General features: G+C 43.6%; 1 protein-coding gene across 2 annotated transcripts in view; it reads right to left on the bottom strand.

Moving 5' to 3' along the window:
- Positions 1 to 920: 920 nt before the first annotated feature.
- The window catches only part of FAM149A (family with sequence similarity 149 member A), a 69,143-nt gene continuing 44,554 nt past the window's right edge, over positions 921 to 25,509 (bottom strand). For both annotated transcript variants that reach the window (XM_084856625.1, XM_084856627.1), the window contains exons 7-14: positions 25,041 to 25,231; positions 24,388 to 24,542; positions 22,757 to 22,860; positions 20,954 to 21,178; positions 19,662 to 19,782; positions 9,972 to 10,100; positions 5,718 to 5,796; positions 921 to 2,982 (exon numbers count right to left, since the gene is read on the bottom strand). In XM_084856625.1, coding sequence (XP_084712751.1) covers positions 2,909 to 2,982; positions 5,718 to 5,796; positions 9,972 to 10,100; positions 19,662 to 19,782; positions 20,954 to 21,178; positions 22,757 to 22,860; positions 24,388 to 24,542; positions 25,041 to 25,231 — 1,078 coding nt within the window. In that variant the 3' untranslated portion in view covers positions 921 to 2,908. The remainder of the gene's footprint in view (positions 2,983 to 5,717; positions 5,797 to 9,971; positions 10,101 to 19,661; positions 19,783 to 20,953; positions 21,179 to 22,756; positions 22,861 to 24,387; positions 24,543 to 25,040; positions 25,232 to 25,509) is intronic.

Here is a 25,509-nt window from a genome sequence, read left to right as displayed (position 1 = left end):
GCACCCTGGTTGTGGAGTGCCCTCCCCAGGGAGGCTTGCCTGGAGCCTGCATTGTGATATTCAGTTAAGAATGTACGAAAGTTCCACCACGGATCTCAGGGAGGCTGAATGCCAGCGCATTCGGCCCCCCGAAATCGGTGGCGGAACGGCCCGCCACACCCCCGGGACAGGACTTACCTGGGGCGGATCTTCCTGGCGGCGGCAGCAGTGGCCAGTCTTCTGACTGGCTGCCGCCGCTGCCATTTCCAGGTTTTTTTTAAAAAAAAAACGTGATAGGCCACGTAAAGATTTACATTGCCTATCACGGCTACATTTTAAAAAAACACCGTGATAGGCTACGTAAATCTTTACGTAGCCTATCACGGCTGACTTAAAAAAAAAAAAAACAACGCACGTACGCAAATTTGCGTACGCACGTTGTTTTTTTAATCAGCCGTGATAGGCTACGTAAACATCTACGTAGCCTATCACGGCTGACTGCAGGGACGCAAACGGCAGCGGCTACGGCCGCCGCCATTTGTGTCCCTGCTAGCCAGCGGCCAGATGTCCAGCTGCTGGCGGAGCCAGCCGGTGGCTCCGCAGAATCGCTGCGGAGCACAGCCGGCCGGCCAGGATTCCGGGGGGGGAGGAACGGAGCATCATCAGCATAATCCCCATATATCCCTAGACATTCTCTGCATCAGATGAAGGCCTTATTCTCCCAGCCATTTTAGTTCTTTAGTTTTATTGTTTTAAAATCTGTCATTGTATTTTTAAATCTTTACACTGCTGCTGGGTTTTACTTTGTTTTTATACTGTAGCTTTAAATTTTGTTTATCATGTTTTATTGTGCTCTATGTTATAGTTTTAATTGTTATGAACTGCCCAAGGAACATGGGAGGTATAGCAATGTATTAAAGAAATAAATGTTCACAGAACATGGCTTATGAAGCACATTTTTAATTAATTTGCTGCCTTAGTAAATAAAATCATTTATTTTACATTAGCATGTGACATTTAAAAAGTTCAGGAAGGAAAAACCTGATAAACATAATATTTATAATCCAGCAAGCAGGCTCCGTGAGGTCCTATCTATGGTATAATTCTTCTGGATAGAGAAATTTTGTTTTTCTGAAAATGTATCCATTGAAGCTGTTCTACAGTGCTTGACATGTTAATTACAATCAATAAGTGAAGTTTGTCTCTCTAAATCACTCTTCAAGTAGTGATATGTCAAATTAATGACAAAGAAAAGTTCCAAAGAAGCAACACTTTTAAACAAAGGGAAATGACATAATTAGAAAAAGATGTTAAAATGAATATTTAAAGACATTTAACATAATCAGTGTATAAGCTGGCCAAAATGTTTGTAAGAAGAGGATTATCTTGCAGAAACATAAATCAGGGAAGTCATATCCCTGATTTTGTGGGTTCTTGTTTACAAAGTGGCACCAATGTGTTCAAGATCTGCTTATTCTTCCATATATTTTTTTTCAAAGTTGGTTTAGACCTCTACACGTGCACAATTTGCCACAGTTAACATTTTGTGTATTTTTTATGACAAGTTACTTAAGTGTACTAGTGCATATGTGTACTGATTAAAATATTTTGCAAAAAGGAATCTTGATTCCTCTTTGCACTGTGATTTTAATCTATGGCCATGTATGCAAGGATCAAATGACTGTGCAGAAAGGAATCCCAAGATTTGGTTTTGCATGACATTTTAATCAATGTGCATATGCTCTGCTTGTAAAGAAAAAAACTGGCAGCAAATTGGTCATATCCCAATTCCAAAATAATTTTTAGAGACTGTCCCAGTTAAACCAGAAAGCAAGGTTGAGCATGATATGGGATAGATTCAACCCATGGAATCATAACAAAATGAAATGGGGCTATGGGGAACATCTGCTCATCCCTAGGATAAACTCTAAGGACATATGCAACTTCTTACTGTAGCTGAGCTGAAACACTGGGTTGTATCCAATGTTAGTACTACTTAGGGTAGACCCATGTAAATTCCTCAAAATTTCATCTATGTCCTGAACTAGAAGGAAGTGTGCAAAAGCCCCCAAAAGCTGGTTTTAAAGGCTCCAGGAGCTTTAGGAGCAAGAGAGCTGTGCAACTGCTAGACCTGACTGTCCAATCTTAGGAAAGCTCTTCTACCGAACTAGCTGAAGCTTAGCTAAAGTCCCTTTAAATACTTTTCTCCTGTAGACTAGCTCAGGGTGATCCTGAAGCCTCAAAGGCCAACCTTTGAGAGCTTGTACACAGTTCTGCCTGGGCTACGATTCATGTCCAGAACTTGGGCAAAAAGCAGCGGAACACATTCCATTTTCATGCAATTTGCCTAGCTCTTTGGTTAAAGATGCTCTATTTATTCCCTGTAAAAAACCAACGTGTGTGGGGGGGTCACAATTCGGCTCAGCTGTAGTTGTTACTTGTACCTGGTCCACAGAAGAAAACAGAACTAGGAAGGTACTTTCTGATTAAACTCAGCATATGCTTTTAGAAAGCAAAGGGCACCAGCTCTTACTCCACATTCCAGAAATAAGCCACTGGGCAGGTTACGAACTACCCTGAAACCCTAGAACAAACCATGGGTTTCAGGGTAGTTTGTAAACCATCCCCACCACCCACCCTCGCTGGGATCAGACATCGCAACAACCCACATACAGCAAGGGTAATTATGCTAATTACATAGCCCACAAGCACAGGGATGGAATATATATTCCATCATGGCTTATTTTTCCCTGATGATTGTGTGAACCCGGTCACTGTCATTATGTCCTCCCTACTAATCATCCTTATTTCCAACAACTTACAAACTGGCCATACACAGAGATATAGAACACTAAGACACAAAACTTCAATACTGATACTTCATCTCTCCTAATGGTAGCTGGAGTGCTTTTTTGTGTTCTGCTAAATGTTATGAAGCAACTTGAAATCTCCTCCTAGAGACAGATGGATTTCTCTGGAATGCTTTGGCATGGAATTGTGAACCTGCAAGCAAAAATATTATCAGGCAATATTGAGCACAAGTAGATACAGTCTATTAGAAACAGGAAGACTTATGCTCAAATTCTTTCAGTGGGTGACCTTCTCTTCTGACCTCAATTTCCCATCTGTAAAATAGGAATAGTAGGATCTTACATCATAGGAAGTTGAGAGAAGAATACTCAAGTTGAAGCCAACAATGTTATTCTGATCAGCAGTTTCAGTCAGAGGCTCAAATCAATGTATCAATTTAGCTGCCTACCTGCTCTAATTACCTATTTGAATGCCACCACCCCTAAGTACTAAAGCCTCCAAAACCTCCCTGCCTGTTCCACTCCCTTCCTGATCCTTGCCTGAGTAATTTTTTCCAGTGCTGCCTCTTCTTTAATAGGGGGCCGCGGTGGCTTAGTGGTTAAGACGCTGAACTGCAGACCGGAAGGTCGGCAGGACAGCAGTTCGAGACCCGAGTGCCGCATGACGGAGCGAGCTCCCGTCTTCAGTCCCAGCTTCTGCCAACCTAGCAGTTTGAAAGCAAGAAATTGCAACTAGATAAATAGGTACCGCATCGGCGGGAAAGGTAACAGCGTTCCGTGCACCTCGGTGTTCAGTCATGCCGGCCACATGACCACGGAAGCATCTTCGGACAGCGCTGGCTCTTCGGCTTAGAAACGGGGATGAACACCGCACCCTAGAGTCGGACACGACTGGTTGGGGACACCTTTACCTTTTTTTTTTACTCTTCTTTAAGCCACTTGTTTTCTTAACTCCATGTGTCCTTCAAACCTCTGCCTCCTTAAGTCTTGCATTTCAGCCCATTGCTCATGCTATCTTGGTTCCTACAGCTACCCCAACCCTGCCCTTTTCCCATTAGCTTCCCAGTCTTCAATCTCCCTGCCTATCTGGGGCACTATTGTCTGCTTCCTGCCACCATACATCTATAACATACAATCCCTATGTGAAGTTTTTCTGCCAGACTGCACTCTCGTGCTTGATTGCTCTGGCCACTTTTCCCCGGTTACCTTTTCTCTCAAATGTCTGCTAATCTTCTTCTCTGGTTCTAATGAGCCTACTACCATCCTGTGGCCTTCCTTTCTCCTAGAATCTTACCCTTGGGCCCTCTTTCCACACAACTCTCCAGTTCTCAGCATTTCTGTCTGTCCACACAGCTCCATCCCAGACATTGTGTGAGGGATTCTACCAAAACTCACTCCCCCACAAGAATATACACAACTAGCAGTAAATGAAATACTACCTGTGATATTTTGTTATTAAAAATAGTCTTTGGAATTGTACATAGGCCCTTCATAGAATAATTCATATTTGTTTCTCTAATTATTTTTGCTAGTTTACTCAAGTGCAAGAAAATATATTATACATATTAGGTAACTAGACAGAATGAACTGATGGGGGACTAAATGCATGTTGCTGTTCTGAAGTACTTACAACATTGCAAATAAATTTATTTTTTTGAAAGTCATCTTTCAACACATCACCGTGACCAAACAAAGTTTTAAAAGGAATATTCAATTTCATTTATTTTTTTGATGGAAAAATGGTTTTTATTTCATATGCATTTCACTAACAATGAGACAATTGTGGAGAATATGCTTGGACCATGAGGCATTATAACCTACTATGAACAGTCATGCTACACAGACACGTGACTGAGTTTATGAGATCTTAAAATAGCAACAAGCCAGTCTGTGTGGAGAAATGGGAGGAGAAAAAAAAGGCTGTTGCTTTCCATTGGAAAGGCAGCCCTCTGCTGGGCCTCTGGCAATGCTGCAGGAATAGTTCTACAGCTGTGCAAGCACCAATGATAATAAGACCTGTACAAATTAAATACAGATTCCAAAATCTGAACAGAGCAACCCCAAGCATCTTTACTCAGAACACCTACTGACAAATGGGTTTTACTCCCTAGTAAACATGTTTAAGATTGCAGCCTAAGCGGATGGTATTTTTGCTATCTATGGCCAATGTATCAACAACCTTTTATTCCATTGTATACCTCAAATATACGTGCCCAATGCAAAATGTATTCAGATGACTTTAAATCCAAGGAATGGAGATGAGCATGAAGCCCGTAAAGAATACATGAACTCCTACCTGCTGCTCCACATCTTTCATACAGAGGTATTTTGTATGAAATACTTTATGCTGGGGATGGGGAACCTCCAGCTCATGGGCCAATTTGGCAGTCAGTCAAGCTCACCTGGCCACAGGACACTGGCTAAAAGCCCTTCCCAGAAGCCTTCAGGGGAGAATCCCTGCCGTTACCTCCCAACAATGTTTAGAGATAATAGAGGGGATCCCCTTAGCCTGCCGTTTGCCCTCCCAATGGGACGGCAGAATGGCGCACTAAGAGCTTTGCCTACCCCATGTCCTTCCCAACAGGGGGAAGCTGCAAGGCAGGTGAAGGTGGGTTCCTGACCAAAGTGCCGGCAGGAGGAGCTCCCACCAGTGCATGGCCACAGACTGAATGACATCAAGGGCTGTGGCCACACCCCTGATGTCATCAGGCCACAGAAGGCTGATTGGGTGGGTTATCTGGCCCCCACCCCTGCTTTATGCTTCTTGTTCGTTGGGTCCAACTTAGTTGTTAAGTAAAAAGCCTATTCCTCAATCTACCCCATTTTCCCCAAAATGCCAACATGCTGAAACTGAGAATCTCAGTTTTGAGAGGGTTGGCACTTTGTGCTATAGTCCTACTTTTTTCTTGAATAAAATAGAGGTCTTACCTGTCAACACCCCTTGACCTGTCCACATATGATTAGCAAAATCCATAGAAGTCAATGACCTTTTATGAGGTGTATCTGACTGAAAGAGACATATAGATTTATTTTATCCATAACAGGCTTTTTTCTGTATTAAGTCAAGGCTAGACAGTATCTGTATTCACATGTAATGCTAAACTGTGGTTTAGTGCTATGTACATGAGGTACATATGGATCACTGCCTTGTTGTGGTGAAGGGGCTTGCGTAACTCAGTGAAGCCATAAGCTATGCCATGCAGGGCCACCCAAGACGGACAGGTCATGGCAGAGAGTTCTGACAAAATGTGGTCCACTGGAGAAGGAAATGGCAACCCACTCCAGTATTCTTGCCAAGAAAACCCCATGGAACGTATCACAAGGCTCAAAGAGATGACGCCGGAAGATGAGACCCTCAGGTCAGAAGGTGTCCAATATACACTACTGGGGAAGAGCAGAGGGTATTTCCAAGTAGCGCCAGAAAGAGTGAAGCAGCTGGGCCAAAGCCGAAAGGACACTCAGCTGTGGATGTGTCTGGTGGTGAAAAGGAAGTCCAATGCTGTAAAGAACAATATTGTTTAGGAACCTGGAATGTAAGGTCAATGAATCAAGGTAAGCTGGAGGTGGTCAAGCATGAGATGGCAAGATTGAACATCGACATCTTGGGAATCAGCGAACTAAAATGGACAGGCATGGGCGAATTTAATTCAGGTGACCATCATATCTACTACTGTGGGCAAGAATCCCTTAGAAGAAATGGAGGAGCACTCATAGTCAACAAAAGGGTGGGAAAAGCAGTACTGGAGTACAATCTTAAAAACGATAGAATGATCTCAGTACGAATCCAAGGCAAACCATTCAACATCACAGTAATTCAAGCCTATGCCCCAGCCACTGATGACGAAGAAGCTGAGGTTGATCGGTTCTATGAAGATCTACAACACCTTCTAGAACTAACACCAAAAAAAGATGTCCTCTTCATCATAGGGGATTGGAATGCTAAAGTAGGAAGTCAAGAAATCACCCGGATAACAGGCAGGCATGGCCTTGGTGTACAAAATGAAGCAGGACAAAAGGTAATAGAGTTTTGCCAAGAGAACACGCTGATCATAGCAAACACTCTTTTCCAACAGCACAAGAGGTGACTCTACACATGGACATCACCAGATGGTCAATATCGAAATCAGATTGATTATGTCCTTTGCAGCCAAAGATGGAGAAGCTCTATACAGTCAGTAAAAAGAAGACCTGGAGCTGACTGGGGCTCAGATCATGAGCTTCTTGTTGCAAAATTTCGGCTTAAATTGAAGAACGTAGGGAAAACCACTAAACCATTCAGGTATGACCTAAATCATATCCCTTAGGAATATACAGTGGAGGTGAGGAATAGATTTCAGGGATTAGACCTGATAGAGTGCCTGAGGAACTATGGACGGAGGTCCGTAACATTGTTCAGGAGGCAGCAACGGAATCCATCCCAAAGAAAAAGAAATGCAAGAAAGCCAAGTGGCTGTCTGATGAGGCTTTACAAGTAGCTGAGGAAAGAAGGGAAGCGAAAAGCAAGGGAGAAAGGGGAAGATATATCCAACTGAATGCAGAGTTCCAGAGAATTGCAAGGAGAGACAAGAAGGCCTTCTTAAATGAACAATGCAAAGAAATCGAGGAAAACAACAGAATGGGAAAGACTAGAGATCTCTTCAAGAAAATTGGAGATCTCAAGGGAACGTTTTGTGCAAAGACGGGCATGATAAAGGACAAAAAAGGCAGGGACCTAACAGAAGCAGATGAGATTAAGAAGAGGTGGAAAGAATACACAGAAGAACTATACAGGAAAGATCTGAATGTCCCTGACAGCCAGGAGAGTACGGTCACTGAACTTGAGCCGGACATCCTAGAGAGTGAAGTCAAGTGGGCCTTAGGAAGCATTAGTAACAACAAAACTAGCGGAGATGACAGTCTTCCAGCTGAGCTATTTAAAATCCTAAAAGATGATGCTGTTAAAGTGCTGCACTCAATATGCCAACACATTTGGAACACTCAACAGTGGCCACAAGACTGGAAAAGGTCAGTTTACATTCCAATTCCAAAGAAGGGCAACGCCAAAGAGTGTTCAAACTACCACACAATTGCGCTCATTTCACATGCCAGCAAGGTGATGCTCAAAATCCTACAAGCTAGGCTTCAGCAGTATGCGAACCGAGAACTACCGGAAGTACAAGCAAGGTTTCGAACAGGCAGAGGAACTAGAGATCAAATCGCCAACTTTCGCTGGATCATGGAGAAAGCAAGAGAATTCCAGAAAAACGTCTATTTCTGCTTCATTGACTACGCTAAAGCCTTTGATTGTGTGGATCACAACAAACTGTGGCAAATTCTTAAAGTGATGGGAATACCAGACCACCTTACCTGTCTCCTGAGAAACCTGTACGAGGGACAAGAAGCAACAGTGAGAACCAGACATGGAACAACCGATTGGTTCAAAATTGGGAAAGGAGTACGACAAGGCTGCATATTGTCACCCTGCTTATTTAACTTATATGCAGAGTACATCATGAGAAATGCCGGGTTGGATGAATCACAGGTCGGAATTAAGATTGCTGGGAGAATTATCAACAACCTCCGATATGCAGACGATACCACCCTAATGGCAGAAAGCGAAGAGGATCTCAAGAGCCTCTTGTTGAGGGTGAAAGAGGAGAGTGCAAAAGCTGGTTTGAAACTCAACATTAAAAAAACCAAGATCATGGCATCTGGCCCCATCACTTCCTGGCATATAGAAGGGGATGAAATGGAAGCAGTGACAGATTTTACTTTCCTGGGCTCCAAGATCACCGCATATGGTGACTGTAGCCATGAAATTAAAAGACGCTTGCTCCTTGGGAGGAAAGCTATGGCAAACCTAGACAGCATAGTAAGAAGCAGAGACATCACCTTGCCGACAAAGGTTCGTATCATCAAAGCTTTGTTTTTCCCAGCAGTAACGTATGGCTGTGAGAGTTGGACTATAAGGAAGGCTGAGTGCCAAAGAATCGATGCGTTTGAACTGTGGTGCTGCAGAAGACTCTTACGAGTCCCCTGGACTGCAAGGAGGTCAAATCAGTCCATCCTAAAGGAAATCAACCCTGAGTGTTCATTGGAAGGACAGATGCTGAAGCTGAAGCTCAAATATTTTGGCCACCTAATGCGAAGAGAAAACTCTCTGGAAAAGACCCCGATACTGGGAAAGACTGAAGGCAAAAGGAGAAAGGGACGGCAGAGGATGAGATGGCTAGATAGTATCACCGATGCAACGAATATGAACTTGAGCACACTCCGGGAGAGAGCGCAGGACAGGAAGGCCTGGCGTGCTATGGTCCATGGGGTCACGAAGAGTCAGACACGACTGAACGACTGAACAACAACAACATGAGGTACAATGAGCCAGAACAAAGCTTCGGTCTCACATTTCCCTTCCTTCTTCTCTGCAGCTGGGAAGACTTTGCCAGTGCTTAGTTTCACTTTCTCCTAATCTCAGGTTATTGTTGTATACAAACCAGAGATCATGGTTTATCACAAACACCGGTCAGTTTCAAAATAAACCAGCTTCAAACAATGGGTTATTGTTTAACAAACCATAAATTGTGAAACCACAGTCTCTGATTCATACACAATGACAAACTGAGATTAGGAAAAAGTGAAACTAAATGTTGGCAAAGTCCTTCTCCAGGCCACATGGAAGGACAAGGGGGGGTGGGAATCGTGTGCATATAGAAACCACTATTATGTGTGAACCACTATTATGTGTGAACTGGGCCACTGACTGGGACACAAGGAAGAGTTACAGAGATGTAACTATTCTATAAGAAGCACTGAAGAGTGGCCCAGACCACCTCCTGTTCCAAGGACAGCATCAGATGTAGGCTAGCAATTGAGAAAAGCATACAATTTAATGGAGGTGGGCGGACAATGGGTTGGTGACCATATTAGTAACAGTGAGTACTTGGAACAATGATGTGTCCCAAGTAGGAGACCTCCAAATCAGAGCAGTGGACCTAATACTATAGGATATAGCAGAAGAGGAATGTAGATCTACAACCTATGCACCTTCCAAATTGTGTTTTCCATAGTATAATATCTGAAAGGAAAAGAAGCAACCAGTCCCCACAGAACTGCAGGACTTTCTATAAACAGTTTCACAGAGAGATTTCTTTCATCCCCTGCTTCCAGTTTCTTATCAGAGGTTGCAGACTTTCAAGTACCTACCCGGAACGTGTGAGTAGTATTAGGTCTTGAAAACTGATCTTTTATGACAGTTCGTTCTCTAAGGGGCTGCCGTTCCATACCATCAGCTACTGCACTGGATATTCTGTTGTGAGGATACCTTCCTCTATTCTGGAAAGAGGGTGGGAGGAGAAAAAAGAGTAAACGCAATGCTGAAAAATGTAAATGTAAATTAGTATTAGCAGTTCAAGTAAGAATGCTTTTGCTTTTCAATTGATCTTTTTATTGCAACCCAAATGCTAATTTTCAACTAGCCTCTGAACACTGAGATAAAAGCTTCTAAAATTACTTACTTGGGCATTTCAATTGGGCTTCAAATAAATTAAAATGAAGATGTCATGTATTTTAGCATGAAAGGAGAGAAGTATAATTGCATGAGGTCCTGTTCGAGACTAGAGATGATAATTAGGGTTAAACGGTGTCTGAACTCCTAAAGCGATATAAGTGGGACACACCAGACTCCTGACTGATCTTTTGCAAGAACATGAAGAAAGAATTACTCAAACAGGCAAACTGGGCCTCATATAGTTTTAAAATATATTTAATCTACTCTACCTTACATCTCTCCCATTCCTATCCCACATAGCCTCTTCTGCAGTTGGAAGAGTCCTACAACTATAGTCAGAGGGAGGCTGAAAGAAAAAACCTTGGGGTGGAACAGTGCATCCTGTTTCATCTTAATTAGCTAATGCAGGAATCTGTAACATTTTCACGCCTAGGATCCAGTTTTAACTGCAACATGAGATCTATTCTCTTTTACTCTATATGTCCATCTCTCTCCTCTTTTGGAGATGCAGATTTTCTCACCGCTGCATAACAATTGCAGCTGTCTCAATTCCCTCTTCTAAGTAACTATGAAAGGTAAAGGAATTGTTCCCTTTTGCATTTGCTTTCCCTTGTCTTTCTGTCCAACATATATACAAAAATGGTTGGGACCCATTTTAATAAGGGCCCCAACCCACCAGTTTATTTATTTATTTTATTTAAGTTGCCTCTAAACCGCTTGGTATCACATGATTTAAAGGCGGTTTACATAAGAACATATATGATATAATATAAAAAGCAATATAAAAACAGTATAAAACAATACATACCTTTAAAAATTACAACAGAAGCAGCAAAACACAGCAGTGTCATGGTCAATTAAAAGTCAGGGAAAGCCTGAGTGAACAAATGCATTTTCAAGAGGCATTTGAAGCACACCAGTTTCCTCCTCCCCTTCATGAATCACTGCCTTGTTGCAGCGAAGGGGCTTGCGTAACTCAGTGAAGCCATAAGCTATGCCGTGCAGGGCCACCCAGGACTACTGGGGAAGAGTAGAGGGTATTTCCAAGTAGTGCCAGAAAGAGTGAAGCAGCTGGGCCAAAGCCGAAAGGACACTCAGCTTCCAACAACACAGGAGGCGACTCTACACATGGACATCACCAGATGGTCAATAACAAAATCAGATTGATTATGTACTTCACAGCCAAAGGTGGAGAAGCTCCATACAGTCAGTCAAAACAAGACCTGGAACTGACTGTGGCTCAGATCATGAGCTGCTTCTTGCAAAATTTCGGCTTAAATTGAAGAACGTAGGGAAAACCACTAAACCATTCAGGTATGACCTAAGTCATATCCCTTATGAATATACAGTGGAGGTGAGGAATAGATTTCAGGGATTAGACCTGATAGACAGACTACCTGAGGAACTATGGACAGAGGTCCGTAACATTGTTCAGGAGGCAGCAACTCAATCCATCCCAAAGAAAAAGAAATGCAAGAAAGCCAAGTGGCTATCTGATGAGGCTTTACAAGCAGCTGAGGAAAGAAGGGAAGCGAAAAGCAAGGGAGAAAGGAGAAGATATATCCAACTGAATGCAGAGTCCCAGAGAATCGCAAGGAGAGACAAGAAGGCCTTCTTAAATGAACAATGCAAAGAAATCGAGGAAAACAATAGAATGGGAAAGACTAGAGATCTTTTCAAGAAAATCGGAGATCTCAAGAGATTGTTTTGTGCAAAGACGGGTATGATAAAGGGCAAAGAAGGCAGGGACCTAACAGAAGCAGATGAGATTAAGAAGAGGTGGAAAGAATACACAGAAGAACTACACAAAGTTCACACACAAAGAACTACAAAGAAGAACTTTGAGGGATAGAAAGGGAACGAAAAATACTCCGGGTGAATGACTGGCTACGAAGGTGGTGCCGACGAGAGAGATTTGGATTCTGGGACCACGGGCTATACTTCCTGGAAGATGGGCTGTTGGCTAGGGATGGGTTGCACCTCACAAAGGCTGGGAAGAATGTGTTTGGCCACAGCATGAAGAACTTCATCAGGAGGGCTTTAAACTGAATCCTACGGGGAAGGGAGATGTAATGTTGGGGGTAACAATGGACGTAGGCGCATGCACTGCAATGGAGAGAACAGCGCTGATAGCGCCCAATAATAGTCTTCAGACACATGTAGGAAGAAAGCCAGACTATGAAGCACATGGTCTTCGATGTCTATATACTAATGCCCAGAGTATGGGAAACAAACAGAACGAACTTGAACTCTTAATACAGGAGGGAAATTATGACTTGATAGGTATAACTGAGACTTGGTGGGATGACTCTCATGACTGGAATACAGCAGTTGAAGGATATAACTTGTTCAAAAAGAACAGGAGGAACAGAAAGGGAGGCGGGGTTGCACTGTATGTGAAAAATACATATCTCTGCACAGAAATACAGGAGGAGGAGCTTGGTAGCCCCATCGAGAGCATCTGGGTTGAAATAAATGGAGCAAAGAATAAAAGGAACCTGGTGGTCGGAGTCTACTACCGGCCACCCAATCAAGGAGAAGCCAAGGATGAAACTTTTGAAAAGCAAATAGCCAATGTTTTAAGGAAGCATGATGTAGTAGTAATGGGGGACTTCAATTTCCCCGATATTTGTTGGGAGACAAATTCTGCAAAACATGGCCCCTCCAGGAAATTCCTGACTTGTGTGGCGGATAACTTCCTCCTACAGAAAGTAGAGGAAGGAACTAGAGGATCGGCTATCCTTGACTTGATCCTAACCAACAGAGATGACTTAGTGGATAAAGTAGCAGTTACAGGAACTCTGGGGGAAAGCGACCATGTTGTACTTGAGTTCTTGGTTCTAAGGGAAGCAAAAGCCGAGTGTACTCAAACGCGTACCCTGGATTTTAGGAAAGCTGATTTTAATAAACTCAGAACAATGATCAGTAAGGTCCCATGGCAAGCAATGCTAGCGAGAAAAGGAGTCCAAGATGGGTGGGAACTTTTAAAAAAGGAAATTCTCAAGGCACAATCACAAACAATTCCAACAAGAAGAAAAGGTGGAAGACAACAGAAGAAGCCAATGTGGCTTCACAAAAAGCTTAGGGATGACCTGAAAACAAAAAAGGACACATATAGGAAGTGGAAAGAAGGCCAAGTAACAAAGGAAGAGTACAGGCAGGTAGCACAGAATTGCAGGGATGGCGTCAGGAAGGCTAAAGCGGAGAACGAGGTGAGGTTAGCGAGGGATGCTAAAAACAACAAAAAGGCTTTCTTCAGCTACGTGCATAGTAAAAGGCAGAGGAAAGAAATGGTTGTTCAGCTATTAAATAAGGATGGCAAAATGATAACAGATGACAAAGAAAAGGCAGAGGTGCTCAATTCCTACTTTGGCTCAGTCTTCTCCCAAAAGAGGGTCTATGACCCCCCTGGCAAAGGCGAAGTACAGGCTGAAGGGGCAGGATTGCAGCTTGAGATCGACAGGCATATGGTCAAGGAACACCTCATTACTTTGAATGAGTTCAAATCTCCAGGGCCAGATGAACTGCATCCTAGAGTCATAAAGGAACTGGCAGAAGAGCTCTCAGAACCGCTGTCTATTCTCTTTGAGAAATCATGGAGGACCGGGGAAGTGCCAGATGACTGGAGGAGGGCTAACGTTGTCCCTATCTTCAAAAAGGGTAAAAAGGAGGAACCTGGGAACTACAGACCAGTCAGTCTGACATCAATCCCTGGGAAAATTCTGGAGCAGATCATAAAGCAATCCATCTGGAAGCACCTTGACAACAATGCAGTGATTACTCGAAGCCAACATGGATTTGTCAAAAACAAGTCCTGCCAGACAAATCTGATCTCATTTTTTGATCAAGTCACCTCCCTTGTAGACCGTGGGAATGCTGTAGACATCATATACCTCGACTTCAGCAAAGCTTTCGACAAAGTGCCCCATGATATCCTGATGAGCAAACTAGCTCGAAGTGGGCTAGATGAAACAACGATCATGTGGATCCACAGTTGGCTACAGAATCGGACTCAAAGAGTGCTTATCAATGGGACCTTCTCAAGCTGGGGAGAGGTAACGAGTGGGGTACCGCAGGGCTCAGTCCTGGGCCCAGTGCTCTTCAATATTTTTATTAATGACTTGGAGGAGGAGGTGCAGGGAATGCTGATCAAATTTGCAGATGACACAAAATTGGGAGGGATAGCTAATACTTTGGAAGACAGAAACAAAATTCAAAGTGATCTGGATAGACTGGAGTGCTGGGCAGAAAACAACAGAATGGCATTTAATAGGGACAAATGCCAAGTTCTGCACCTAGGAAAAAGAAACCAAATGCACAGTTACAAGATGGGGGATACGTGGCTCAACCACACTACGAGCGAGAAGGATCTTGGAATTGTCATCGATCACAAGCTGAATATGAGCCAACAATGTGATGTGGCTGCAAAAAAGGCAAATGCTATTTTGGGCTGCATTCATAGAAGCATCGCTTCCAAATCCCGGGAAGTACTAGTTCCCCTCTACTCAGCACTGGTTAGGCCTCATCTGGAGTACTGTGTCCAGTTCTGGGCACCACACTTTAAGAAGGATGCAGACAAGCTGGAGAGGGTTCAAAGGAGGGCAACAAAGATGATCAGGGGACTGGAAACAAAGCCCTATGAAGAGAGACTGAAAGAACTGGGCATGTTTAGCCTTGAGAAGAGAAGACTGAGGGGAGATATGATAGCGCTCTTCAAGTACTTGAAAGGTTGTCACAGAGAAGAAGGCCAGGATCTCTTCTTGATTATCCCAGAGTGCAGGACACGGAATAATGGGCTCAAGTTACAGGAAGCCAGATTCCGACTGAACATCAGGAAAAACTTCCTGAGTGTCAGAGCAATACGGCAATGGAACCAATTACCTGGGGAGGTGGTGGGCTCTCCCACACTGGAGGCCTTCAAGACGAGGCTGGACAGCCATTTGTCAGGGATGCTCTGACTTGGATTCCTGCATTGAGCAGGGGGTTGGACTCGATGGCCTTGTAGGCCCCTTCCAACCCTACTATTCTATGATTCTATGATTCTATACACAGGAAAAATCTGAATGTCCCTGATAGCCATGATAGTGCGGTCACTGAACTTGAGCCGGACATCCTAGAGAGTGAAGTCAAGTGGGCCTTAGGAAGCATTAGTAACAACAAAACTAGCGGAGATGACAGTATTCCAGCTGAGCTATTTAAAATCCTAAAAGATGATGCTGTTAAAGTGCTGCACTCAGTATGCCAACACATTTGGAACACTCAACAGTGGCCACAAGACTGGAAAAGGTCAGTTTACATTCCAGTTCCAAAGAAGGGCAATGCCAAAGAGTGTTCAAACTACTGCACAATTGCACTCATTTCACATGCCAGCAAGGTTATGCTCAAAATCCTACAAGCTAGGCTTCAGCAGTATGTGAACCAAGAACTACCGGAAGTACAAGCTGGGTTTTGAGAGGCAGAATCACCAACATTCGCTGGATCATGGAGAAAGCAAGAGAAGTCCAGAAAAACGTCTATTTCTGCTTCATTGACTACGCTAAAGCCTTTGATTGTGTGGATTACAACAAAAGTGTGGCAAATTCTGAAAGAGATGGGAGTACCAGACCACCTTACCTGTCTCCTGAGAAACCTGTACGAGGGTCAAGAAACAAGAGTAAGAACCAGACATGGAACAACCGATTGGTTCAAAATTGGGAAAGGAGTACGACAAGGCTGTATATTGTCGCCCTGCTTATTTAACTTATATGCAGAGTACATCATGAGAAACACCGGGTTGGATGAATCACAGGTCGGAATTAAGATTGCTGGGAGAATTATCAACAACCTCAGATACGCAGACGATACCACCCTAATGGCAGAAAGCGAAGAGGATCTAAAGAGCCTCTTGTTGAGGGTGAAAGAGGAGAGTGTAAAAGCTGGTTTGTAACTCAACATTAAAAAAACAAAGATCATGGCATCTGGCCCCATCACTTCCTGGCATATGGAAGGGGAAGAAATGGAAGCAGTGACAGATTTTACTTTCTTGGGCTCCCAGATCACTGCAGACGGTGACTATAGCCATGAAATTAAAAGACACTTGCTCCTTGGGAGGAAAGCTATGGCAAACCTAGACAGGATAGTAAGAAGCAGAGACATCACCTTGCCGACAAAGGTCCGTCTAGTCAAAGCTATGGTTTTCCCAGTAGTAATGTATGGCTGTGAGAGCTGGACTATAAGGAAGGCTGAGTGCCCAAGAATTGATGCTTTCGAACTGTGGTGCTGGAGAAGACTCTTACGAGTCCCCTGGACTGCAAGGAGGTCAAATCAGTCCATCCTAAAGGAAATCAACCCTGACTATTCATTGGAAGGACAGATACTGAAGCTGAAGCTCAAATACTTTGGCCACCTAATGCAAAGAGAAAACTCCCTGGAAAAGACCCTGATGCTGGGAAAGATTGAAGGCAAAAGGAGAAGGGGACGGCAGAGGATGAGATGGCTACATAGCATCACCAATGCAATATGAACTTGAACACACTCCAGGAGAGAGCAGAGGATAGGAAGGCCTGGCGTGCTATGGTCCATGGAGTCACGAAGAGTCGGACACGACTTAACAACTGAACAACAAAAGTTTCCTCCTCTCAACCCACACATGGTAAAGTGTTCCAGAGGGTGGGTGCATTACCGAGAAGGCCCACTTACATTCTGTTGCCTGACAATATTCTTGGTTGTGGAATGACCAATAAGACCTCCTCAGAAGAACTCAGAGGTCGATTTGGTGTACATACTGTAAAGCAGTTGGTTAAGTATCCTGGCCCTGGGTTGTTTAGGGCTTTGAATGTCAATAATAATACATTGAACATGGCCCAGTAGCTAATAGCAACCAGCGCAGTCCTTTTAACACAAGTGCAATATGTGTATAGCTAGGTGCTCCACTAAGCTTTCTAGCTGCTGCATTCTGCATTACCTCCAGCTAGGGATGGCAGAGAATTCCGCCACGGATCTTGGTGAGGCCGAATGCCAGTGCATTCGGCCCCCTGAAATCTGTGGCGGAACGGCCTGCCACCCCCCGCTCCCCCGCGGATCTCCCCCGGGACGAGACTTAATTGGTGCGGATCTTCCAGGCAGCGGCGGCTCTGGCAGCGGCTGGTCTTCCAACCGGCTGCTGCCACCGCCATTTGCAGTCTGGAGGTTTTGTTCTGTTTTTTTTTTACAAGACGTGATAGGCTATGTAAAGACTTATGTAGCCTATCATGTCTGGCTTAAAAAACAAACAAACGCGCGTACGCAGATGGCGGCGGCTACGGCCGCCACCATTTGCATTCCTTATTTTTGCCCGTCTAGTCTACGTAAATATTTACGTAGACTAAGATGGAGAAAATAAGGGGAATGCAAATAGTGTGGCGGACGCCATAGCCACCGCCATTTGCGTACGCGCGTTTTTGGGGGTTTTTTTAAGCCAGACGTGATAGGCTACGTAAGCCTTTACGAAGCCTATCACGGCTGACTGCAGGGATGCAAATGGCGGCGGCTACAGCCGCCGCCATTTGTGTCCCTGCTAGCCAGTGGCCGGATGTCCGGCTGCTGGCGGAGCTGGCCAGCGGCTCCGCGGAATCCCCGTGGAGTGGAGCCGGCTGGCCAGGATTCCGGGGGGAGGGACGGAGCGCCTCCCCGCCCCCAGCGGAATCCAGCGGAGCCAGGTAAGGGGAGTTTCGTACATCCCTACCTCCAGCTTCTCAACCAAGCACATGGGCAGCCCTACACAGACAACATTAAAGTAGTCTGTGAAGTTACCAGTGCATGAATTGGCATGGCTAGGCTACCCATATGCAGGAATGGGTATATCTGGCACACCAACCAAAGTTGGTAATGGACACTCCAGGCAACTGAGGTCACCTGGCCCTCCAGTGACAAGAATGGATCTAGGAGCACCCCCAAACTACATACCTGCTCCTTCCAAGGGAGTACAACCTCATCCAGAACAGGCAAATGCCCCAATTCCCAGACCTTGGAACCACCCATCCATACTGCCTGTGTCTTATCATGATTCATCTTCAATTTTTTAGCCCTCATGCAACCTATAAGTGTATCCACTCAGTGGTTCAGAATGTGCACAGCCTCTCCTGATTCAGATGCCACCAAGAAATAGAGCTGGGTATCATCAGCATCCTGGTGACACCTTGACCCAAATCTCCTAATGACCGCTCATAACGGCTTCATGTGGATATTAAATAACATTGGAAACAAATTCGTGCTCTGTGGCACCCCACAGTTCAACTGCTGGGGGACTGAGGGCACAGTCACCCAGTGTTATTCTCTGGAATTGACCCCATAAGCAAACGCCAAGCCACTGTAGAACAGGGTGTCCAACTCCCAACTCATGGAGGAAGAGGAGGATACATTGACAATGGTATCAAAAGCCAATGAGAGATCGGGAATTAACAGGGTCATGCTCCCCCTGCTCCTCTTCCAAAGAAGGTCATCCATCAGGATGGCCAAGGCTGATTCCATCCCCAAACTGGGCCTGAACCCAGACTGGAATGAATCCAGATAACCAGTTTCACTCAGGAGTGCCTGTAGCTGGGGAGCCACCACTCTCTTGAGCACCTTCCCCAGCAAGTGGGTATTTGTGACCAGGCAATAGTCCGGCCACATGTGGTGCTGGCTAGGGGCCAGGGCCACACGCATGCATGCATGCGTGCGCACACACGCGCGCGCACACACACGCGCGCACCAGCAATCCTGATTCAGGTAAGTCTTTCCTTGCCACTAGCAGTGGAAGGTAAAAAGCACTCTATATGAGGATCTCTGGGGGAGGGAGTGGAGAGTTACAGGTGATGGGGAAACTGGCATGGGAAATTTGGGGGTGGAATCAGAGCACCCATGGGCACCTCTTCTATAGGCATATGTAGCCCTTAACTTTCCTATAATCTTTGTCCTATTTTTTCAACCAAGTTGAAAAGTGAGTAATTCCATATTTTTCTTAGCCCTAGTTTACAGTTCATTTTAAGTTGTTTACTTGACAAATGTTAGATCTGCTATGATATTTGACCATCCCATATATATACCACTTAAAGTGCCTTGTAATATTTTCTATTAAGGGAATCTGGACTAGCTACATGATTTTTCTCAGAATGAAAATGAAATATGAATGGAGATGTAACAGCAGGAAGAAAATTAAGATGTTAAACAAGGCACATGCAGACAGTACAGAAGTGGAACTACTGAACAAAAAAGGAAATAGAATCTAATTCAGTAACTGTGAGGCAAAATGGGGAAATGTCAATGCAGCTCTATATGGAAAAAAAAATCCGTGAAAAGTTACAGAAAAATACAGCTTTTTGCTGAAGAAAATGCCTTTTCAGAAAAGTTTTAATTGTATAAACAAAATTAATGGCTATCTATCTTACAAATCCTAGCCGTGATCCAGGAACGGAAAGATATTGATCAACAGTGTCCGAATTTATTGGTGGTAACTTGTTCCGGGTTGTAGGTGGGAGTAGAGAGGACAAGCGATCTAAGGCAGTGCACCTGTGGGACAGCAATATGGATATATAAGATTACATGTATTTCTGTTCCTTCAACCACTTCAAGAGCTGTTCAGAAATACTGCATGGGCAATAGCAGAATTACTTTTAGTGAAATATTAGGTTCTTTTTGAATAACAAGACATCCATATAAATGTGATGTTCTCCAAGAATGTGTCACTTCCCACTTATCATAGAATCACAGAATAGTAGGGTTGGAAGGGGCCTACAAGGCCATCGAGTCCAACCCCCTGCTCAGTGCAGGAATCCAAGTCAGAGCATCCCTGACAGATGGCTGTCCAGCCTCGTCTTGAATGCCTCCAGTGTGGGAGAGCCCCCCACCTCCCTAGGTAATTGGTTCCATCGTCATATTGCTCTAACAGTCAGGAAGTTTCTCCTGATGTTCAGCCGGAATCTGGCTTCCTGTCACTTGGGCCCATTATTCCGTGTCCTGCACTCTGGGATGATCGAGAAGAGATCCTGGACTTCCTCTCTGAGACAACCTTTGAAGTACATGAAGAGCGCTATCTTATCTCCCCTCAGTCTTCTCTTCTCAAGGCTAAACATGCCTAGTTCTTTCAGTCTCTCTTCATACTAGGGCTTTGTTTCCAGTCCCTGATCATCTTTGCTGCCCTCCTCTGAACCCTCTCCAGTTTGTCTGCATCCTTCTTAAATAGCTACACCCCACTACTCATTGGCCATTGAATACGCTCACTGAATGTGCATTTTATTTTCCCCTATTGGTCATATAGAACTCTTACATAAATTTGACCATTAGTTCTTAACGTACTTACAACAGGGCACAAAAACTCAGGGCTGTGTATACTATGAGCTTAAAAAACCAAATTAAAATCCACACCAAGCCAAATCCTAAATTCAGTGCCAAGGCTGAATTCTGCAACCTAATTTATGATCTTCAGACCTTCCTCTGATTTTGGAAATTTCTCTAGGCACTGCCAAAACTCATTCACTGTTACCTTTACAAGTTTAAGGGCAAAGTAAAATAAAAAAAATAAAAAATAGGGTTTCAAGATAAAAAATTCTGTTCCCAATGCCAAGTTTTGCACTTGTGCAATACAACTGGAGAATTGTGAAACAATCTTGACTACACTCCATCACTTGAGCTCAACGTGCTGCTAAAGTCACAATAGCAAAGAAAAGAAACAAAGCCTCACAGTTTTGTCCCCCTGAGGACTTCATCACTGTAAACATTGGGAGTCTTTGAACGCAGTGGGTCTGTAGCTATCGATGGCAGCCTACGATGGCCTGCTGTTTTCCTAGAGGATCCAGGCAACGCTCGAGATAATGAAAGAACACTGCTATCAGTAATTCGCCCCAGCCGATTTCGTGCTGAGTTAACATTGGAACCTGCACCTTGTGGCTTGTCCTCCTGTTCATTCCTGGGGGAAAGAAAACAATTTCAGCAAATTTCACTGCCATTATATAGAGTTCAGCCCCCCTGCCATATACCCAAATATGATTTCCTTTCCCCAAAAGAGAAGATATAGATAAAAACATAAGAAGAGCCATGCTGGATCAGACCAAGGGTCCATCTAGTCCAGCATTCTATTCTCACAGTGGTCAACCAGCTGTCAACCAGAAACCCACAAGCAAGACATGAGCACAACAGCACCCTCCCACCCATGTTCCCCAGCAACTGGGGTACACAGGCTCACTGCCTCTAGTACTGGAGGTAGCATATAGCCATCAAGACTAGTAGCCATTGATAGCCTTCTCCTCCAGGAATTTATCCAACCTCCTTTTAAAGCCATCCAAATTGGCCATCACTACATCCTGTGGTAGCAAATTCCATAGTTTAACTATGTGCTGTGTGAAGAACTACTTCCTTTTATCTGTCCTGAATCTCCCGCCAATCAGCTTCATAGGATGACCCTGGGTTCTAGTATTTTGAAAGAGGGAGAAAAATGTCTCCCTATCCATATTCTCCACACCATGCATATTTTTTAACACCTCTGTCCTGTCTCTCCTTACCCTCCTTTTTTCCAGGCTAAACAATCCCAGCTGTTGTAACCTTCCCTCATAGTGGAGATTATCATTTTAGTTGCCCTTTTCTGCACTTTTTCTAGCTCTACAACATTTTTTTTAGGTGTGGTGACCAGAACTGGACACAGTATTCCAAGTGTTCTCGCACCATAGATTTGTATAAGGGCAGTATGATATTGGCAGTTTTATTCTCAATTCCTTTTCTAATTATGCCTAACATGGAGTTTGCCTTTTTTACAGCAGCTGCACACTGGGTTGACATTTTCATTGAGCTGTCCACCACGACCCCAACATCTCTTTCTTGGTCGGTCACCGCTAGCTCAGATCCCATCAGTTTATACTTGAAGTTGGGAATTTTTGCCCCAACGAGCATCACTTTACACTTGCTTAAATTGAACCGCATTTGCCATTTAGATGCCCATTCTCCCAGTTTGGAGAGATCCTTTTGGGGCTCTTCACAATCCCGTTTCCTTTTAACCACCCTAAATAATTCGGTGTTATCAACAAACTTGGCCGCTTCACTGCTCACTCCTAATTGCAGAGAAGAGCAGCGGAGGCAATCTTCACCTCCCCGTTCTCCTGCGCAGCAGATTTTGCTAGATGGGCTTTTAGGCTGTCTAGCAAAGGCACTTTGGAGTGGGAGGGGCTGAAAGAGGATTAGGATAACTTATATCCTAGCCTCTCCAGTCTCCTCCCGTACCTGGCCACCGGAACACCCCCTTTTCCCCCACTCCAAGGTCAAGTTTCTGACCTCAGAGAGGCAACCGGAACAGTTCGGGGGAAGCAGAGCAAGGGTTTTACGAGCAATCCTATGGGGTCCCTGGGATGCTCTCCCAGGTACCATAGGACTGCTCTCTAAATAAATCAACTATTTCACAAGATCCAAAATTGTAACTCAGTCAAATTAAAAATAAATATAGCATGCACTGTAATTGTGAAATGTGATCTCATTAATAAGTCTTTGCAACACATACTGTATCTTTTCTGCCAACCCCAAATGCCTCTGTTGCAGTGGTTTAGCTTGAATTGTCATGACACCATTTAAATCACTGTGTAAATTACTTGGGTAACGGTGGATCTAAAAAAAGCAACAGAAACAAATGCATTAACTCCTCTAGGGTCACTTACCAATAAGTCTGAAGGCCTAAAATATGTGTGAAATTCTGGGTTTCAGTGCGAAAATATGTACAAGGCCCAATACAGATGTTGACAGAAATATCATCCTATTTATTTATTTATTTATTTGTTGATTTACTGAATGTGCATATCTGCCACATAACAGGTTATCTGGATGGCTCACAAAACAAATACAATAATTAGAATACAATATAATAGGACACAAAATATTAAAAACTAAAAGCACAATTTAAAGCACAGATTTTTTTTCAAACTAAGAGGACCTGATCATAAAGCATGAGTTATTAAAAAGGTCTAAATGAACAGAAAGGTCTTCACATGGCACTGAAAAGACAAAAAAGATGGTGCCAGGTGAGCCTCTCTGGGAAGGCTGTTCCACCACTGGGGTGCCACTTCTGAAAAGTTCCTCTCTCTGGTGATTACCCACCTCACTTCATGGCCAGGGGGCACTTGCCCCACTGAACTCAATGGGAGTTAATTCTGAGTAGACATAGATAGCCACTGTAAAGGTCTTTAGTGAAGTTTAGTGGGGCTACTTCCCCCTAATCTTTATCCAGGAATTGCACAGGACATACTGATATGGAAAGTCTCCCACCATAATAATTTTAAAATAGATCATGTTTTTAATACATTGTATAAAGTTTTGTTAAAACAATACAGAATATGTAGAAGCATGTTTAAATGTCAGCACAATACATCAATAAAAAAATAGGAACATATGAAGCTTCCTTATATTGAGTCCGTCTATTGGCCTGACAGTGACTCTCCAGGGTTTCAGGCTGGAGGTTTTCCTGCTGCACCTGGAGATGTCAGGGATCGAACCTGGTACCTTCTGTATGCCAAGCATGTGCTCTACCACTGAGCTTTGGCCCCTCCTTAAAAATCCCCACTGCTTTGGGGGATTTGCCAGAAGAACAAAAAAGATGCAGAAACAAGCTCAAAAGAAGCTGTGTAATTAAGCCAAGGGGGGAATGGAAAGTGATTTCCATACTTAGGAAGTAACACTATTTGATATCCAAGTGGACTCTTGACTAACCGCAGAAATAGTTTTAATTTCTCAGCAGATTCAAAACCACTGAATTTACTTAAATATAGACCATTGCAACAGTAACCATTCTAGAAGAGGCCAAGTAGAGCCAGAGTTTTGTCTGTCTTGAATGTGTTTGTGTGCATGCAATGTATACACATGTACGTACACATGTAAAAAGCAGCTGTAACCTGTCACCAAAGCTAAAGGTTGAAAATGGAGGGTCAGTACTGGAATGCTGAAAATCAGTATGCTTCACACACTGCCTTAGGTCAGCATAAGTCTTTGCTGAAGGGTGATTGGCAACAAACCACTGAACTTAAAGGAAATATGGGAGAAGAATCCATTAAATGAATGAATGGCTAGTGGCAAAAGAGGTTGTGTACTGCTGATAAGAACAGCTGGATTTCATGTGATGACTATTGGCAGAAGGTATATTACCTGTGAAGAGACAAAATGTAATCCAAAAGCCATGCCTCGAGCCTCCGACCCTCTTGATGGGAGCACACTTGATGTATCAACGGAAACACGGGAAACAGGAAGATTTGGTAATTTATTTCCAGTAGTTTTCAGTTTCTCCATTTGCTTGTCATTCTCTAGACCATCATTAAAAAACTCAACATGAATGAGACATACATTAACATATTTAATATACTTATGTAAACTGCTGATCATGCACAAATGTTATACAGGTCTGTTGCAGACATAATGCTGGCATTCTGCATATCATGGTTTGCAAATCGGCTTGGCAACATATGCTCTTCCCTTCCCTCTCTGAAGCAATTTCACACTTCCTCTCCCTCCTAGCACTAACCATGGTTCCCTGTTACATGTGCACCAACATAAACCATTGTTAATGCATATCATAGTCCCCAGGATTATGTGTGCACTGTTCCACAAAGACCGATACAGAAATTATACCCAATCTTTTTTTTTGGGGGGGGGGGTATAATTGACTATGGATACAGTAGCACATCTATCTATAAATTTCTAAACCATGTTTAGAACAGGTTGAATCTCTAAATATAAATGGACCATATCAAGAAACCATTTTAAGAATGTTTCTACAATGGTTCTATAAATATTCTAATTACCTGTGATAGAGGATTCCCAATATTTTCTTATTAATTCTTCCAGTATTTGAATTACATTCTTCCATACATGATCAAACACTTCAGCAGCCACAGCATCTTTGATACAGGCATTGGGGGAAACAGGAGGAATGCCATGTTTAATCCTCTTTTGGGCAAGTTGAGAATTCTTTTGCTCCAAACTTTCATCACCACTAATGATTGAAGCAAATTAAAGCTTTATTACCAAGCACTATTAGTTATTAATAACAGTCTATTTAATCATAGTCCTACTGGAGCAGAGATAGGGTCCCACAATTTTACTTCAGTACTTGCCAAATCATGAGCAATAACTGCATCACATTTAAATTCTACCTAGATTCTGTCTATCTAAAACTGTGTATCGGCTGCCTCTTAAGGGCAGAACGCTCTCATAGTTTACATGCACATGTAAAAGCTGTTATCTATGCACATACCAAACATGTTTCTGGCC

The sequence above is a fragment of the Heloderma suspectum genome, chromosome 5, assembly GCF_057233095.1.
Source record: "Heloderma suspectum isolate Gila_16-S chromosome 5, 16-S_ref, whole genome shotgun sequence".
NCBI classification, from domain to species: Eukaryota; Metazoa; Chordata; class Lepidosauria; order Squamata; family Helodermatidae; genus Heloderma; species Heloderma suspectum.
This window is presented reverse-complemented; position numbering and strand designations above follow the sequence as displayed.